Source organism: Pituophis catenifer, unplaced genomic scaffold, assembly GCF_029215685.1.
Source record: "Pituophis catenifer annectens isolate HBS135680 unplaced genomic scaffold, rPitCat1.0.hap2 SCAF_8, whole genome shotgun sequence".
Classification (NCBI taxonomy): Eukaryota; Metazoa; Chordata; class Lepidosauria; order Squamata; family Colubridae; genus Pituophis; species Pituophis catenifer.
In genome coordinates this window covers 66,159,886-66,178,514 of record NW_027256888.1, presented here as the reverse complement: position 1 = coordinate 66,178,514, position 18,629 = coordinate 66,159,886, and the positions used below count along the sequence as shown (strand labels likewise).

Sequence of the window (18,629 nt, the reverse complement as noted above, 5' to 3'; positions counted from 1 at the left end):
TTAATTTTCGATGAAAAAAAGTATCCCTCCTAGAAGCATATAGTTTAGTTCCTCTTTACTAATATCTGGATGACCTTTCTGTGGCATGTCAACTGACCTTGATATGGTGCTCCTACCTATCAAATTTTGTGAAAGGATTGTAACATCCAATTTTAGGGAAATAGAAACCATGATTCTATTCTCTTTTATTTCCTAGAAAGTGGATTATTTTCAGAGAAAGAAAGAACATTTGATAATCTTAAATGTGAGATTCATATGTCTCCAATCTGCAGGAGGTCCATATTGGTAGAGTTTAATTTTTAGCATCCCCAGTAATAGGACCATTGCTGAGAGAATTGTGGGAACCTTTAAAATCCAGAAAGTGCTTAGGTTCGGAAAGACTGTTCTAGATCACAGGTCCTTCAATGTTTGTTAGTTCTTTCTTTTTTTTTTTTTAATTTTCCCAGCTATTACTTTTTAAGCAGCTAATATAGTGTCTGTTTAAACCTAACTCTTGATTAAGGTCAAGAAGACTAAAAACTCGGTCTTCTGAATTGATTGCCCCAGTTCCAAAGCTGGGAACAAATGAAGCTGATCATAAAAAGAATCTACCCATGATGAGTACTGTGGGAACCCAGACATTTGAACCACTAGTACTTTCTCTTGCTTCTATGGCATCTGCTTCGTCAGCCCAGCCTGAGACATCTACATTGGAGCCTCCATTTACTGGCAGGTATTCATATCCTGGCATTATTAAGATTTGCTTAAAAAACTTGGAGACTCCTTGTTTATCTTATAATTGTGTGCAGCAGTTATGATAAGGCAGAAGACTAGCTACTATCTGCCTATCTTAGTTTTCTACCAAGGCAGAGATTAAAAAACAGTATTTACCTTCCGGAGTATCGGCATGCTCACATACAAGTATCTTCAGTAAAGATAAAATATTAGTAAAAAAAATACATATGAATGACTATTATTTCAGTAGCAGTAAGTCCTTCACCAAACAAACTCAATATAATAAATCTCTTTGAAACTTAATACTAAGCAGTAGCAACCTTCCCTACAGTATATTGATTTTTTCCTGGGAAGGCAGCATCTTGAAATTATATTTACTCCCAGAATTTCTTAAGAGAGAGTTGCTCAGCATAGCTTCATATGTTTTTCTTCATTACTACTTTTTTTGTCTGTGAGAGGTCAGCTACATTTTTAAACACCTGAAGTGAATTATTCTTTAAACATTATTAAGTATTGATCCAAATCATCTGAAATAAAATGTGCTATGTTAAACGCGGGGGAAGCGATCAGAGATTGCATGCTTTTTAAAAATATATATATATATTTGACGAGACCTTTGTGCTGACTTCAAGCTACAATTTAAGAATGCAAACATGTAGCTTAGATGTTGTTCTTCATTTTGGAATGATAAAAAAAAAATCCCTTCATTCAAACTCCCACACCTTAGTAACAATGGAAGAGCCTTATTTCTCTGCTATGAAAATTTCACAAAGCATCCAGACTAATCTGTTGGTGCCTGACATCTGGCAGGTAGGCAGAATCAAAGTGAAAGGATAGATAGGATCAAACCCATATCTTCTTTTTTCCCTACACTGTTTTTCTGCTCAATTTCTTCCTCCTTCTCCAGCTAGCTTCCAGAAGACAGTTATTTTTCTAAATATTTGAATTGATAAATGATATAGAGCAGGGGTGTCAAACTCTATTTCATTGAGGGCCCCATCAGGGTTGTGTTTGGTCTCGGGGAGCTGGGGTGGGCATAGTCAGGGTGGGCGTGGCCAGCTTGACATCACTCATGATGGGGGCCCGAGCACTTTGTCAGTGAAAACGGGCTCCCAATATCCGTTTTCAACTGGGACAGCCTCCTGCAATCCTCTGCCAGCTAAAATGGAGCTTAGGAGGGCTGCATGCTAGTGCTTTTCTGTTTCTCTGTGGGCCAGATTTAAGCACCCTGCAGGCCAGATCCCATCCGCAGGCCTTGAGTTTGACACCCCTATTATAGAGGATTTCTGAAATTAAGCTGGGGATTGTGTAAACTTAGACTGACATCTATATTCACTATGGAGTTGAAGACTTCTTATACTGTCGTACTGGCTTAGTGCAGTTCCAATCATACACCTACTGTATATAAATAACGGATGCTTCAACACCCTAATGAGGATGCTTTAAATTAGTACATATGTAACACCAGCCAGTTCCCCAGGCTGGTATTTGGGTCATGTATTTCAATCATAATCCAATGCACTTTTTTTAATTAAAAAGAGATTACATTATTAAGATCAGTGCTTAATAATGCGCTTCAAAGCAATACTGTTCAGGCTGCAAAACGAAGTCTATTACACGTTAACTGGATATAGGTCCCACTGAATAAATTAGGAAAACCAAGTCTATAAAGCTATGTTTCTAATGCTAGCCATTTGGAAGACTTCAGGCAACCTAAATGCAATTTTCCAAAAATGTCAAAGGTAGAAGGATACAAGAATATAAGATTCTGACTTATACACTTGCTAACATAGGCAAATTTCAAGGTGATGTTTCTATTAAGGAACAGTTTATCAATGTTTCTGAAAAAGTTGGTACGTTGGTGTGCTGCTATACCTTTCAGATTAGTTTTGAAATTGTATGCATAACCTCTGCTTATCTACAATTATCTCAGATTTGGTTTTGTTTTCTTCCTTTGGACTGAACCTTGTATCATAGGACATTGCTATCGGAAAATCCATTGGGAAGTTTTTTAACACGTCCTCAAATGCCCTTCACTTCAGTTCCAGTGAAGGCAACAAAACATGTTAGGAGCAGTGCTGCTGTTGCTGTATCTGCCGCTGTATCGATGCGTTCCAGGTAGACATTATGTCGGAAAGGAATATCAGAGAAGCTCAAATAGCACAGAAGCACAGGAATATGTGAGATGTAGTTCTGGGTACTTTTAAGATACGAAATATGCGCTAGCATTCTTAATGCAGTTAATTCAGTGTTGGATCATGTGATTAAGTCTCAATTTATGCCCCCTTTTTTTGGAATAGAGCAATTAATTACATTTACAGTAGAGAAAATTGTGGGGTCCTTGGTTCTCTCAGAACTTGGTTATTTTCTTTCAGACAGTTCATTTACCCAAGCTAGGTAACATCATCAGTGCCAGCCACTGAAAATTGTATCCACTAATATAATCTGTCACATATATGTACACATGTATGTATCTGACCCTTTCTATCCCAGTGAGTAGGATTTTATAATAATTCTGATTTTATCTTGAATTGATCTGAACAAAAACTCAAGTCTTTAGATTTTGTAAAGGAGTTATACTCAGGATATAAGGGGGAATCATTCTAATTATTTAAATGAATTCATAAGAAGGTAATTGAGCAGCCTCCGTGTTTGAAATTTAAATAACTGTTTGATCCAACTTTCTAATTTTGACATATCAATTTTGCTGAAATCCGAATTATCCTGTTGGCATATAATTCTAGCTAGGCAGTCTCCGAAGCTAAGTGGGGCTGGTCCCAATTAGCGCTTCGTCAAGGGACCAGCTGGTAGTTTACCTGGGAAATTGGAAGAGGCCCTGGATTGAATCAGTATAAATTGAACCTAAAGCTTTCTTTATGTATTTTAATAATAGTGCAGTATTTCATGAAATCATTAGGTCATCATATATAATTTCCAAGTTCATAATTCTCATAAACAGTAATATATTTTGCCAAGATATATTTAGATTGAACATGTCTTCATTGATGTGCTTAATATGTCAAGAAAAAAAACCAGGATGAGGAGACTTTTGCAGATTTAGTAAGATTTTAGTGAGATCTGAGGTACAGATTCTTTTATCCAAGATCAGGGAACCTTACTTGATAATATAAGTTGGTTGGTTGGTTGGTTGGTTGATTGACTAGCAATGAATGTTAGTATCGAGGAACTAGAAAATGAAAAAGGCTATTTTCCTTCTCAGTTTTAGCATGAATAGCTTTCTATTTATTTCATTATGATAACTATTTCCTTCTATTTTCTCTTTAAATACTTACTAGACTTCCAGATAGTAGTAGCTATCGTTCTCTGTTGGATGCTCTTCTCATTACTCCTATTATTAAACCCCCACTTCTGGAAAGCACAAGGCCATCAAGGAAATCTACAAGTGTTCTGGAAGTACAAAGGAAACGGAGGTAGTAAAAGTACAGCAAATTGTCTGGGCCACTTCTACCTCATCCTCATATTTGTATCTAACTCACTAGCTCTTTGGATTGTTTTGCATTTCAATCCCACTTACACTATTGTAGTAAAAGTTATACATTTCTTTTTGCTTAAGCTCTTCATTTTAAAAACCAAGAAAGGTATGTCACTGGTTTATTTGCACACAAACTTTTGTGCATGAGTAGCAGTCACTCACTACTAGCACAGTGTCTGTATCGGACTAATGGAGTGGGAGAGAAAAGTCACATTTTAATGTTAAGACTGTGCTAAAACATTTCAGTCATTATAGCAAAATGTTTTATAAATGGCTCGTGTCCATTGCTGGTACCAGTCATGTTATTCAAATCAGGTTAATTTAAGATATTTTAGGTTGGTGGTGGTCTTCCAACTCGTTTTGAATTTATGATGTGATTCATGGCACAGAACCATTTCGCCTTATTTAAAAAGTATGACCTTTCAGTTAACTCCAAGGTGGGAAAATATTACTAGAGTGGAATCAATAGGTCTGGACTGAGGTACTGGCAGAATTCCTCCAGTGTGGAAACCACATGTTGTTCTAAAGAAGTATTCTTAGAACAGAGAGCCTTTTTTTCTCCTATTCCCCTGATATTTTCTGACTTAGTCTGACTGCAATAGTTGGGAAACGGGACAGCAAATAAAAGATTATTCACACATTTGCCACCTACTCCATAAAGCGCTTCACGTTTCCTGGTGGGATGGTGAATTTTGCTTTGTGTCATATTTTCTGACCACAGCTATGATAACATGAGAAACCAACTTTTCTGGCATGTTTTATTTTAACCAACAAAGCAGAGGTTTTGATGATTTAGATGCAGCTCGCTCATTTATTGTGTCTAATACATTAGTTCCTTTGAGACACTTGGATGATTTCACTGTTAAAATGCTTCATAAGTACATATTATTCAGATTATCCAAATGTGAACATATAAAAGCTTATTTTGTGAAAATTTTAAAAACCTTCGTATCTTTTCCATATCAGTGGAAAGTCACTCTTTCTTTCTTTCTTTCTTTCTTTCTTTCTTTCTTTCTTTCTTTCTTTCTTTCTTTCTTTCTATCTATCTTTCTTTCTTTCTTTCTTTCTTTTTCTCTTTCTTTCTTTCTTTTTTTCTTTCTCTGCGTAAACCTTTGTATATGATCCTTTCCAATTCTGCGTTCATGTTACCTTTGAGTTAACGTCATAATGTATGAAAATGCTACTCTCTGTATTTAACAATAGCAAGATATAGAAAACTTTGGAAGAACAAAAAACCTTTTCTACTTGTGAATGAATAAGAAAATAGTGCAACTGTTTTCAACTATAAAATGCAATTTTGCCATGAAAGCAACACATCAACCAAACATAAACTTTATGGCCTGTGCCTTTTAACTAATAGTTATATCTGCCATGTTCTGACAGCACATACAATATATGCTTCTGACCACTGCAATATCTTCTGTAGTTTCGTATTCCTTGCTGATGGCTGCTTTGAACTGAGTGAATCTTTGAAGACTCTGAGAAACAATTCTTCATTTGCTCTTCCTGAATTTTGCTGTAGATACATCCAGAAAACATCGAGTTGTGCATTAGGCACGCCTTTTAGATGACTGTTGCATACAAAGTTTGCATGCCCATGTGTGTTTCAAGAAAACCCTAGGTGGATAAAAACTGATATGTGGTACAGAATTATTTACATGTTGCTACAGATTTGAATGTAAACCACTACTTATGTCCAGTTGCTTGTAGAATCAAGATCAGAAAACAGTGCAGATGTTTTCAATCTATTCTGTGTAATATACATTCTGCAGGGAGTCAACATGGTGTCTCCCACCCACCCATCCCTGGCCCATTCTTGTTTTTGGAATTGTTTCTTCCACTTCCACTGCACACCAGAACAACTAGACACAAGAACAGTTTTTTCTCAAACACCATCACTCTGCTAAACAAATAATTCCCTCAACACTGTCAAACTATTTACTAAGTCTGCACTACTGTTAATCTTCTCATCGTTCCTATCACCCATCTTCTCCCACTTTTGACTGTATGACTGTAACCTTGTTGCTGGTATCCTTACGATTTATATTGACTTTTTCCTAATATGATTTGATTGCTTATTTGTTCCCTATGACTATCATTAAGTGTTGTACCTTATGATTCTTGAGGAATGTATCTTTTCTTTTTATGTACACTGAGAGCGTATGCACCAAAGACAAATTCCTTGTGTGTCCAATCACACTTGGCCAATAAAGAATTCTATTCTATTCTATTCTATTCTATTCTATTCTATTCTATTCTATTCTATTCTATTCTATTCTATTCTACTCTACTCTACTCTACTCTACTCTACTCTACTCTACTCTACTCTATTCTCTTACAGCTCAAAAATAGTCTTAGACCTTTTTGCCTGGGTTGCATGATTGAGATTGCCCCAAAGATTTTTGATAATTCTGAAGATTTTCAATAATAGTCCTGGAAAATATACACAGGCTATTCCAAAATCCTTGGTTTTTTTCCCCATAGGTATTTCATTTTTATTTTATTTGTTAAATAATAATCTGCCTTTATTATTTTTACAAATAATTCAAGGCAGTGAACGTATCTAACACTCCTTCCTTTTCCTATCTTGACTGTTGGAGTGCTACAATGGCTTTGGGAAGCAGACATCGCTCCATTCGTTCAGCACCGTTATAATTTCAAATGGTTGCTGAACGAACGATTGTAAGTTGAGGACTACGTGTGATCCTACTGGCATCTTCGTAAATTTTAATTTCATACAAAAAAAAGTATTTTTGTTGTTTGGAATTATGTTAGAAAGCTGCTTTTCCAAAATGCTCTGTATCTGAGAAAAAGACATAATAGTTTTGAATGATTTGGATTTTCAGATTTTTTTTATCCGTACAGGAGGCAAAACAATCTTGTGTCATTTTGCCTTCTTATTTATCTTCCCCACTTCTATTTTTTTTCCATATGCCTAGCTGTTCTTTCTTTTACTTTAGATTCTGCTAGAACAATGTTGCCTTCAGCAATGTAAATATTAATTTTATAATTTTACAGTTATTTATAAGGAGAGAAATACGAATCTCTTCTGTAGAATTTCATCTTTGTGTTTTTTGTGAGTCTAGCACTCTAAGCATTTTTTATGTTGCCATATCCAGGCAATTTTTCCAAATAGTTTTCTCACAAGCGCAAACATTGTGAAACGATGGTTATATTTTAAGAATACTTTCCTTTGTTTAAAATTCAACAAATTGCAAAACACAGGATATTTTAAAATTTTATTAAAGTAAGTCTTTCAAAAATAACAATTTAGATGTATTTTAAGATGGATTTAAGTGAGGCCATTCTTTAATTTTTAGTTCAAAAGTTGATTCCACATTAACTCTTAAAACTGAAGAAATCTGGATAGCTTCAATCAATGGCCATTTAGAAATAGAAATAGAATAACAGAGTTGGAAGGGACCTTGGAGGTCTTTAGTCCAAACTCCTGCTTAGGCAGGAAATCCTACACCACTTCAGACAAATGGTTATCCAATCTCTTCTTAAAAACTTAACAGTGTGGGAGCATTTACAACTTCTGGAGGCAAGTTGTTCCACCGATCAATTGTTCTAAGTTGCTTCTCTACTTGATTAGTTTCCACCCACTGCTTCTTGTCCTGTCCTCAGGTGCTTTGGAGAATAGCTTGACTCTCTCTTCTTTGTGGCAGCCACAGAGATATTTGAACACTGCTATCATGTCACCCCTAGTCCTTCTTTTCATCAGACTAGTCATGCCCAGTTCCAGCAACCGTTCTTTATGTATCTGAAAAAACAAAAACAGCTTATTGGGGGGTCTGCGCACAGTTCCCTCCCCCCGAGCTCCATTTTCAGTGGCAGAGGGCAGCAGGAGGCCGTCACGGCCAAAATCGGAGCTCAGGTGCCCGTTTTCACTGGAAGAACGCTCGGGCCACCACAGACACCTCCGACAAGTGATGTCAAGCTGGCTGTGCCCACTCTGGCCATGCCCACCCTGGACCCCGAGGTCAAACACAACCCTGATGCGGCCCTCAATGAAATTAAATTTGACACCCTTGTACTAGATGTATACTAGATACTGGTATATTAGACACCAGCTTTTAAAAATACTTGTGTAGGAGATGTTTTTTGAGAAGACTAATCAGAACACACACATCATATTGGGTAATGGCTTTGTGTGTGTCTTTAGCTTGCAAAGGTCATTGAATCAGTTTTCCATTTTAAGGATTTTGCGTTTATGTAATTTACTTATTTCTGGAAATCTTCTAATTTTGGGAACATTCACTTGGAAAAAATACAGCAACATGGCCAGTTCCAGGCCAGACTGTTTATGGGGAAGCCAACTCCTCTTGGCAGAGGGCCTAACCTAGAAGAATTATGACATATAAAAACCAAAGTGGTGGTCCTACTGAAACGTTGGCACTTCCTTAGATTGTACACCCCTAGCAGATGTCTGACTATTTTCTGAAAATGGACGAATAGGTTTTGATAGTTTGCAGGGAAGAGGTATCTGGCTTACTAAATATCTCACAATTGGAATCTAAGTCAGTCTTCAACCTAAATTTCTCCATCTTAAAATGTCTTTCTTCCCTAAAAAGCAATATGGTCTTGCATTGCATTAGATCTTAATTCCTGAATTTGATGCACAGAAATTTAAGTGACTTGGGAAGTGACAGAATGTCTCTTTGTTCCCTTTTAAAAGACTTGTTCTTTAGAAAGAATATTATACTTTAGGACAATGGGAAATGAAACAAAAATTATTATCTGGAAAACTGTATCTGCTTGATAAATTTAATTCTACCTGGGGGAGATACAACAAATGGGAAAGTAGCTAGGATAGGGTTCAGTTCACATGTATCTCATTAACTTTGACTTACGTGTCTCTATTGCTCTAATTTATTAGTCACTGTAGCTAAGTTAAAATATACTAAATGTCATTAATGATGTTTTTTAGTAGTCCATTGCCAGACTGCTACACTTAGTTTTGATTTGATTTCTTGATAACTTAAAGCAAATTTCTTTATCTTGAAACCATGAATACAGTAACTTCACATATAACTTCAGATCAGTGGTGAAATTCAAAATTTTTTACTGCTGGTTCTGTGGGTGTGGCTTGGTGGGTGCGGCTTGATGGGCATGGCAGGGGAAGGATACTGCAAAATCTCCATTCCCACCCCGCTTCAGGGGAAGGATACTGCAAAATCCCCATTCCCTCCCCACTCCTGGGGGGAGGATATTGCAAAATCTCCATTCCTACCCCACTCTGGGGCCAGCCAGAGGTGATATTTGCCGGTTCTACGAACTACTCAAAATTTCCGCTATCGGTTCTCCAGAACCCGTCAGAACCTGCTGGATTTCATCCCTGCTTCAGATACAAGTGCTATGTTATTGAAATAGAGGTAGTTTGTTCACACATGAATTTCTGCTATAAATAAAGTTAGTTAGGTAAGAAATGAAGACCATTGTAGTGAGGACCCATAGCCCAAGTATCAAGGGGGCCTGAAACCTCAAACTAATTCAGATTAATATTTTTTTTGACCACACTGACATTTTGTCTTGTCTATGGCCACTTTTGAAGTTGGCCATTCAGAGTAGAGAACCCCTACTTTTCAGCTTCAATTCAGATTGGTAATTTAGGAATGCAAAGAAGGAATCTTTATCAAGAAAGTAATCAGTGTGTCTCTGCTTCTCTTTATTTCTTTTCCTATATGTGATGCACCTGTGTTTCCCCAAAAATAAGACTGGGTCTTGTTTTCCCCTGTATATGGGAGGCCCAGTTCTTCTGCTTGCTCATGGCGGGGCAGAAGACCACACGGCGCACTAGTACTGCCACCACAAGGCAGGGAGTGGAGTTGCCCCACGCACCTGGCACCGGCTTACCTCAGGGCCTCCGCAGCCAGACCACCCATTCTCCTAGGTAGCTCAGTGGCTAAAACACTGAGCTTATCGATCAGAAAGGTCAGCAGTTTAGCGGTTCGAATCCCAGGTCTCCTCCGTCAGCAGGGGGTTGGACTAGATGACCTCCAAGGTCCCTTCCAACTCTGTTACTGTTACGACACCTGCCTTGCCTTGCGGCCGTGGCACCAACACACCACTTAGTCTCCTGCTCCGCTGCGGCCATAAGCAACCAGAAGAAGTGGGCCGGCAGCCACGTGGGCTTCTGCTGCACATGACTGTCAGTGCTGCCACCATGAAGCAGGTGTCAGGGCACAGATGGCTTGGCTGCAGGAGCCCTAAGGTAAGCCGGTGCGGGGCACGTGGGATAGATCCACCACCCCCTGGCTTGCCTCGTGGCCACGGTGTTGTGGCCCCGCCTTCTGAGCCTATCTCATCGGAGGAAGAAAGCTCCGAACATGAGGAAGAGGAGTCAGCCAGGCCTCCCTCTCCAGGCTCCTCCCCTCTGGCACTGTCTCAGGTGCCGGCCGAGGGAGAGGAGATTAGCCAGGAGCCAGGTGTCTCGGATGAGAGCGAAGGAGAGCCGTCATTCCTGGATGCACGCCAACGAAGGCGTGATAAACGGTTGCAGCAGTTAAGGAGGCGTGCTAGGGATTAGAACTGAGTCACTGGACCACACCCCAGAGACTATATAAGAGAGGGTGGTGGCTGGTAAAACTCCGTGACGAACAAAAACGAACTTTGGCTAGTCACTTGAACAACGTCTGAAGCTGCCGAAAGGGATATTGTTTTTGCTGGACTATTTGCAATGCGTATGTAATTTATGTTATCTATTGCAGTAAAAGCTCTTGGCAGACGGTGATTATATTGCTGCCAAGTTTGAGATAACGACCTGTGTGCATGCCAAGTACTTTCTTAACCCTCGGCTGGCTGTGTTTGTGTGTGTGTGTGGACGGGGACAGATCACACGGCACCGCGAGTAACCAGACGGAATGGGCGCCTGGGTGGCTACGCAGGCTCTTAAATAGGGCTTATTTTTGGGCATAGGGCTTATATTAGGCGCATGCATAAAAACACTAGGGCTTATTTTTGAGATAGGGCTTATTTTCAGGGAAACAGGTTAGCCAACCAGAGAGTTTTCATTTCTGTCTTTTCCCATGCTGTTCAAAGGTTGCAAGATGTAGAACGCAAAATGTAAAACTGGAAGAAGGCCATTGTTCTGGCTGGGGAGCGCCATGGTGGATCCGAATAATTCATAGGGCTGGAATGACATGGATTCTCATTCTTTTACTTATCATACGTTTCGTCTTTATCCAGATGTAAAGGTGTCTGTGCAGAGGAAGGGTGAAAGAAAACGCGCTAGCATATTGCAGTTGGATCTTAGATAAATTAACAGATAGTCCATCTGTTATGGTTAGCAAAATTGTGATTAGATTAAAATACAGTAATTAATATACTCTAAATGGTTGATGGAGACTTTGAAGTTCCAGATAGGAATTTAAATTGAATAACCTGTTGCGCTCCAAAGGATTTGGAGCAGAAGAAAGAGAACTTCCTCCCTCCCTCCCTCTGAACTCTTTCACAATGATGAAAATAGCTTTTACTTGAAAAATATATCCAGTTGCCCTCATGTGAACTCTGGTATCTTTTTGCTGGATATGATAACTTGACAGATGCCCAATGCTTGTGCTCTTTTCTTCTCTTACACCACGATCCATTAATCAATCTCCAATGCACAGAATTATATTAGAAAGCAAACTGCTCTAGAAAGTAGCTGATTTTTTAAAAAATCGACATGTTACCTATTGATAACATTTCCACGATTACTTAAGCATAATATGAAGATTAACCCTGGAAGGAAACCCAGAGGGAATGCAGCCACAGGAACTCAAAATGTTCTCTGTTTTGGTAATGAACGCCTTAGTTCCAATATTATTGGTGTGTGAGGTCTACTGCAAATGTTGACAGAAGGACTTCTGCCAACCTCAACAGGCATAGCGTGTGCCATAAATCAAAAGTTTCATGTGAAGCCAATTGTTCGGCTAAATTTCAGCCGTTCCTCCCTCTAAAATACCCATAGTTTCTAGTTTCATGCCTAGGAGTTTAGCTTTACTAGCATGGCTGAGCCCACTTTTCACATTTCTTTCTGTATAAATTCACATGTTTACATGCTTTGGCAATATAGATAGTTCTCACCTCAGAACCATTCATTTAGTGCAGGGGTGGGTGCTACTTATCTTTACTACCAGTTTACAACGGGACCGTGTGCACTTCTGCGCATGCGCAGATAAGCCATGATGATGTGGCGGGTGGGCGGAGCCTCCCACCAGTTTTACTACCAATTCTATAGAACCGGACCGAACCGGGAGCAGCCCACCACTGATTTAGTGTCTGTTCAAAGTTGTAATGGTACTGAAAAAAGTGACTTATGACTCTTTTTCATAGTTACAACCATTGCAGCATTCCCATGGTCACGTGATCAAAATTCTGACCCTTGGCAACTGACTCATATTTACTGTACTTTTCGAAGTATAAGACACACCTTTCCCCCCCCTAAAAGTGGGGGACCGAATACAGGCATTTTTGGCCTCTCGAACCCTCTGCGCGTCATGTTTTTGCCGTTCCCGGCCCCCAGAAGCACTCTGCAGGCCAAACACGGGTGCGTTTTTGCCACTGGAGGCCTGGGAAGGCAAAAATACAACACATTGAGGCCAAAAACTATTTTTTTCTTTTCCTTCTGTAAATTTAGGTGCGTCTTATAGTCTGAAAAATATGATATGTCAGTTTCAGAGTCCTGGGGTCATGTAGGTTTTTCCTGGCGAGCTTAAGGCAGAAGGTTTCTGGCGAGCTTAAGGCAAACAAACTCAATAGGAAAGCCAGATTCACTTAACAGCCATGTTACTAATTTAACAACTGCAGGGATTCAGTTAACAACTGTGTCAGGACAGGTCACAAAATGGGACAAAACTCACTTAACTGTCTCACTTAACAGAAATTTTAACTGTCTCTTAACTCTAATATAACAACAGAAATTTTTGGGCTCAATTGTGGTTGTAAGTCGAGGACTACCTAATGTCTGGTCATAATTCCATTAAATTTGTGTATTGTTCAGTAGGCTTCGTGCCTGCTATATCTGGGTTAAGATAAAGCAATTTTCTCTTAACCCAGATATTGTAGGCATGAAACCTACTGAACAGTACACAAATTTAAACAAGAGTGGACAAAGAGACAGCAGCAGTCTTTATGTTAATATCAGCAAAATCATACTTGAAGCCAGTTTCATATTTGTTAGCCCATAGACTTAATACAGTCTTCGTTGCAGGACTTCCAAAGCAAATAAATGGGAAAAGGAAAAGGACTTTTCTTGCTACTTTTAAAAAATTATACATGTGCAGAGTGGATCTCGAGAGAGATATAAAAGACTTTCATGACGATAGGAACTTTTGTTCTACTAATCCTTTTGCGAAAACTGCCACCATCAGCCACATGCAGAAACTTAAAAGTCTACATAGCTTTATTACAGGTAGTCCTCGACTTACAACAGTTCATTTAGTGACCGTTCAAAGTTACAACGGCACTGAAAAAAAGTGACTTGTGACCATTTTTCACAGTTACAACCTTTGCAGCATCCCCATGATCACGTGATCAAGATTCAGATGTTCGGCAACTGGTTCGTATTGACAGTAGCCGTGTCCCAGGGTCATGTGATCACCTTTTGCGATCTTCTGACAAGCAAAGTTAATGGGGAAGCCAGATTCACTTAACAACCAGGTTGCAAACTTATCAATTGCAGTGATTCACTTAAAAGAGCCTTGGTGGCGCAGCAGACTAAAGTGCTGTTAAGTAACACCAGCTGCCTGCAATTACTGAAAGTTCAAATCTCACCAGGCTCAAGTTTGACTCAGCCTTCCATCCTTTCGAGGTAGGTAAAATGAGGACCCGATTTGTGGGGGCAATAAGCTGACTTTGTATAAAAAAGAACACCGCTTTTGGGGGGGGGGCGAAAGCCCTACTAAGCAGGTATATACAAAAGTATGAAGGCTATTGCTTAATGCATTGTAAGCCGCCCTGAGTCTCTGGAGAAGGGCGGCATATAAATCGACCTAACCAACCAATCAATAAAAATAAATAAATAAATAAATAAATAAATAAATAAATAAATAAATAAATAAATAAATAGTGGTAAAATGGGGAAAAACTCGCTTAACAAATGCCTCGCTTAACAACAGAAATTTTGGCTCAGTTGTGATCATAAATCAAGGATTACCTGTATTTAGAAAAGATCCCAAGACAGCAAGGCAAACACTCTAATTATTATAATGTATACTTTGAAGATGCTTTTATACAGTTACTTCTTTTCAAGCAGATTTACTAAATCAGACCAATGTTTTAACAGTGAAAATATAGAATTTCCAAAGTGACTTAACCTGTATGCAAACTTAGAACTAAATCCAAGAAAAACTTGTCCTTTCCCAAAATGTAAACTTATTTTTCCCCTAAATTGCTTCAGTTCTCCCTTTTTCTAAATCAGTAGATCTTACCAGTTTTATGTATACGATACACATAGTATTTTCTTGCTTTAAGGCTTGTTAACTTTCATATTTGCTGAATTGAAATTTTCATCAGATAAATGATGGCTATTAAATGCAATCTGTAAAATAATTCTGGCTGCACTAATGTTGGCAGAACCAAACTTTGAGGTGGAATAAATGAACAGGAAGGCCCTCAAATGTTATAGGCTTGGTTTGGCTTTCCTTATTTTAAAGAAAGTGTAATAGGAACACATGGACTGGGACACCATTATATTCATAATCTAAATTCTAAACTTTGTTTTATACACTGTAAAAATGAATTTTCTGGACTTTGAAGAAATGCCACCATATTTATTGTCAAAAACAATCAGAATATTTTCACATGAGCATGTGTTAGCATTAACTGTAAGCTCAGCATTCGGGGTTGTTAGTGCAAGTAGAAAGGCACCAACTTTAAATGAGATATTTATAAATTGCAGTTAATGATACAACTATCTGAAACATAGTTCACAGATGGATGACCTGCAAAGTATAGATTAGGGCAGGGGTCTTCAAACTTTTTAAACAGGGCCAATTCATGGTCCCTTAGATTGTTGGGGGGGCTGGATCGGCTGGGTGGGTGTGGGTAGGTGGGCGTGGGTAGGTCATGTGACCAGGTGAGTGTGGCCAATTTAACAGTCCATTGAACAATGCACACAAATTAAATTTTAATTTGTTTTGCTCCTGGGGGTGTTTTATTTGCATTTGTTTGCATGCTGCTCTTTTGGTTGCCTTTTCCTTTTACTAGATCGTTTTTTCAGTTGTTTAGGAGTCTAGTGGTCCACTTCAGGAAATTCAGTTTTGCAGCAATTCTTCTCAGCCTCAAGGAGCTTGAGAAATCTCTCTCTGTCTTTCTCTTCTCTCACTTTCTTCCTTTCTCTTTCTCTCTCTCTTTCTCTCTTCCCCCCTCTCTCTCTCCCTCTCTTTCTCTTTTTTCTCTCTCCCTCTTTCTCTCTTTTTTCTCTTCCTCTCTTTCGTTCTCTCTTTCCTTCTCTCCCTCCCTCCCTCTTTCTCTTTCTGTGTCTCCCTCCCTCTCTCTTTCTTTCTTTCTGTCTCTCTTTCTCCCTCCCTCCCTCCCTCTTTCTCTCTCTCTCTCTCTCTCATATCAGTGGTGGGTTCCTCCTGGTTCGGCCTGGTTCTCCAGAGCCAGTAGCGGTGACGATATGATGTCACCGAACCGGTTCTGCCCCCTGCTCCCCCCCCACCCCCACGTTATTCTTACCTTTTATTTGGCCCCACCCCAATCTATTGCTGCCTTCTGAGTCCCAGCTGATGGCTAGAGGGAAAAAAAACTGTTTAAACTCTTGCCGCAGGCCTTCAAAGGGCCGCTCTACAGCTGATCAGTGTTAAAAGAAAACAAATGAGTAGATCAGTGCCTGCAAAAATAAATGGGTAGATCGGTACAGCTCTGCAAGCATTTAAAAGCCTGGTAGACCAGTACCTCTGCTAAATCCTAAATAATTGTCACATGACCATCAAGCCTTGCCCACAAAATAAGCCACGCCCACAGAACCAGTAGTAAAAAATTTAGAACCCACCCCTGATATCTATCTATCTATCTATCTATCTATCTATCTATCTATCTATCTATCTATCTATCTATCTATCTATCTTCTGGAGGAGGGGAGGTGAAAAATGGGCCATTTTTGCCCGTCTTTTGGCCTCCTGAGGCATCTGTGCATCCCGTTTTTCACCCCCACACACACACCTCCAGAAGCATTTTGCAGTTAAAACGAGGCAAAAACAGCTCGTTTTTTGCCCAAAAAAGGCCCATTTTTGCCCATTTTTTGGCCTCCTTTCACCACCACCCCCAAGTCCTCCAGCAGCATTCTGCAGGCCAAAATGTTGGGCTTACCTTTCAGTTCCAGCCCGCAGGGCTCCCGAAGGCAAGTCCTGAGCTCTGCTGAAGGGTGGACGTGGAGATTTGGGTGGGGCAACCCCATGGTCCTGCATGGGCTGGATTAATGGCTTCAGTGGGCTGCATGCAGCCCATGGACCGCATTTTGAGGACCTATGGATTAGGGTGTCCTTTGCACAGGTGAGATTCACATACTGTAGCAACCGGTTTGCCCAGCACCAGATATGTGAGTGCGCAGCATCACAAAACACGGCAATTTGCTCAGGGGCGCCATTCACACCTGCGTGCGGTGTCAAAAACACAGCGATATAAGATGGGATTGTGCCCAGGTGGGTGAGCGGGCCCACCTGCTGGTTGCCACTACCACTTTGCCCGAACTGGTCCAAACTGGTTGAATACCACCTCTGGTCCTATGAGATTTGTAGCAATGTGTGCAAAATTGAGAACAAACAGTGAAGGATCAGTCTTTCTGCTAATAATTAAAAATAATTTTCTTTGTATTTATATAAAGGAACATTTTCATTGCAGCCTTGTGCTTGTTTGGGGATTGTGCTAAACTAATATTTTTTTTCTTCAAACAGTGATTCTTTGGAACCCACACAATTTACTACTTATACTGCTGCTGCTGTAAGAAGCATGCCTGAAAACCCAGAAAATGGTGCCAGTAGGCCTATTTCAGCCGAGTCTGGAGCAGGATTCAAGCCCACAGGACCTCAATATGCTGAGAAAACCTCAGGCTGGGAGGCTTCTAAGCAACCAGGTAAATTATTGAAAGTTTTGGTTTGGTTGCTGATTTTGAAATCAAATGTTTTATATACAAATATTGATGATGATACCTGATAAAATTTGATACCAAGTCCAGATTTATGCTTTACTTTGGATGAAATTTTTATTTTCGATTGCAATACAAAACTATAGAAAACAGAAAAGCATATCTTGGCCTCCGCACACCCTGTTTTCAGGCCTTTTTTGGCCTTTTTCAGGCCTTTTTTCAGCCTGTTTTTGAGGCTTTTTTGACCCGTTTTTGAGGCTATTTTCGGCCCGTTTTTGAGGTTTTTTTCGGCTCATTTATGAGGCTTTTTTCAGCCTGTTTTTGAGGGCTATTTTTTCCTAAAATAGCCCCCAAAATGGGCCAAAAAAAGGCAGGAAAAGGGCCGAAAATGGAGCACACATTGTTTTCCTCTTCTAAATTTAGGTGCGTCTTATGTGCGTCTTATAGTCCAAAAAATAAGGTAACAATTACACTTTTGCCACAAGCTACTAAGCCATTTGCAAATAAGGTAACCAGTCTGGCATATAAAACAACCAATATTGTGTTTAAAAAAAGCTTGCTAGATTTTTTAAAAGACGCTAATCATCGCAATAGTCTTGCTGCCTTTGCTGTCACCTGTAGAGCACTATGTAGGAACAAGTCCTCTAAGTTTGATTTTTCAGCAGTATGGATATTCTCTCCTTTGGTATTTGTGAGGCTGCTGTTTCAAAATTTTAGACTTATAGAGACCTTCGCTCTGTGAATGTTAGGTATGAATTGATTTTTCTCCTCCCTGAAAGTTCCACCCTGAACTTTCATTCAGTACAGTCTACAGTGAAGGTTTTAAGCAACAGTAATTTCATGCTGTCGTGTTTTAATCTTTTTTTTTTCCCATTCAATTGAGCTCCATGAACTTTACAGTGCTTCAACATAAGACAGCAGTCTAGAATTAAATTAAATTAAATAAATAAATAGGGTACCATTACACTAAAAATCAAGCTTGTAATTATTGCCCCCCCCCCCCTTATGATCATCTGTAGGTAGAACATACACTTATGCACATAGTAATTTGGTAATTCTAAAACGAGCATACTAGCAGTTTTCAGATCCTCCGTTTGTTTTTCCTTAGGCTGCAATAACACAGCAACAAAGCAAACTTATTAAAAGGTTGACTTCATTAACTCAGTGGGAAATTTCCAAGTGAAAATGTATTGGATTGTGCTGCTGAAATCTAATAAGGGAAGAAAACTATAGGCTGTTAAGCTAAGCAGGTGGTCCTTGACTTATAACCACAATTTGGACCAGAATTTCTATAGTAAACTGGTGCAGTCATAAAGCAAGTCATCACATAACTGGACCTGATTTTATGCC

General features: G+C 39.4%; 1 protein-coding gene across 1 annotated transcript in view; it reads left to right on the top strand.

The window, feature by feature from the left end:
* Positions 1 to 619: 619 nt before the first annotated feature.
* The window catches only part of LOC139320485 (PDZ and LIM domain protein 5-like), a 50,826-nt gene continuing 32,816 nt past the window's right edge, over positions 620 to 18,629 (top strand). Inside the window, exons 1-4 of the mRNA XM_070948828.1 lie at positions 620 to 708; positions 2,692 to 2,832; positions 4,011 to 4,145; positions 17,089 to 17,267. Of these exons, the coding sequence (XP_070804929.1) occupies positions 2,741 to 2,832; positions 4,011 to 4,145; positions 17,089 to 17,267 (406 nt within the window). The 5' untranslated portion in view covers positions 620 to 708; positions 2,692 to 2,740. The remainder of the gene's footprint in view (positions 709 to 2,691; positions 2,833 to 4,010; positions 4,146 to 17,088; positions 17,268 to 18,629) is intronic.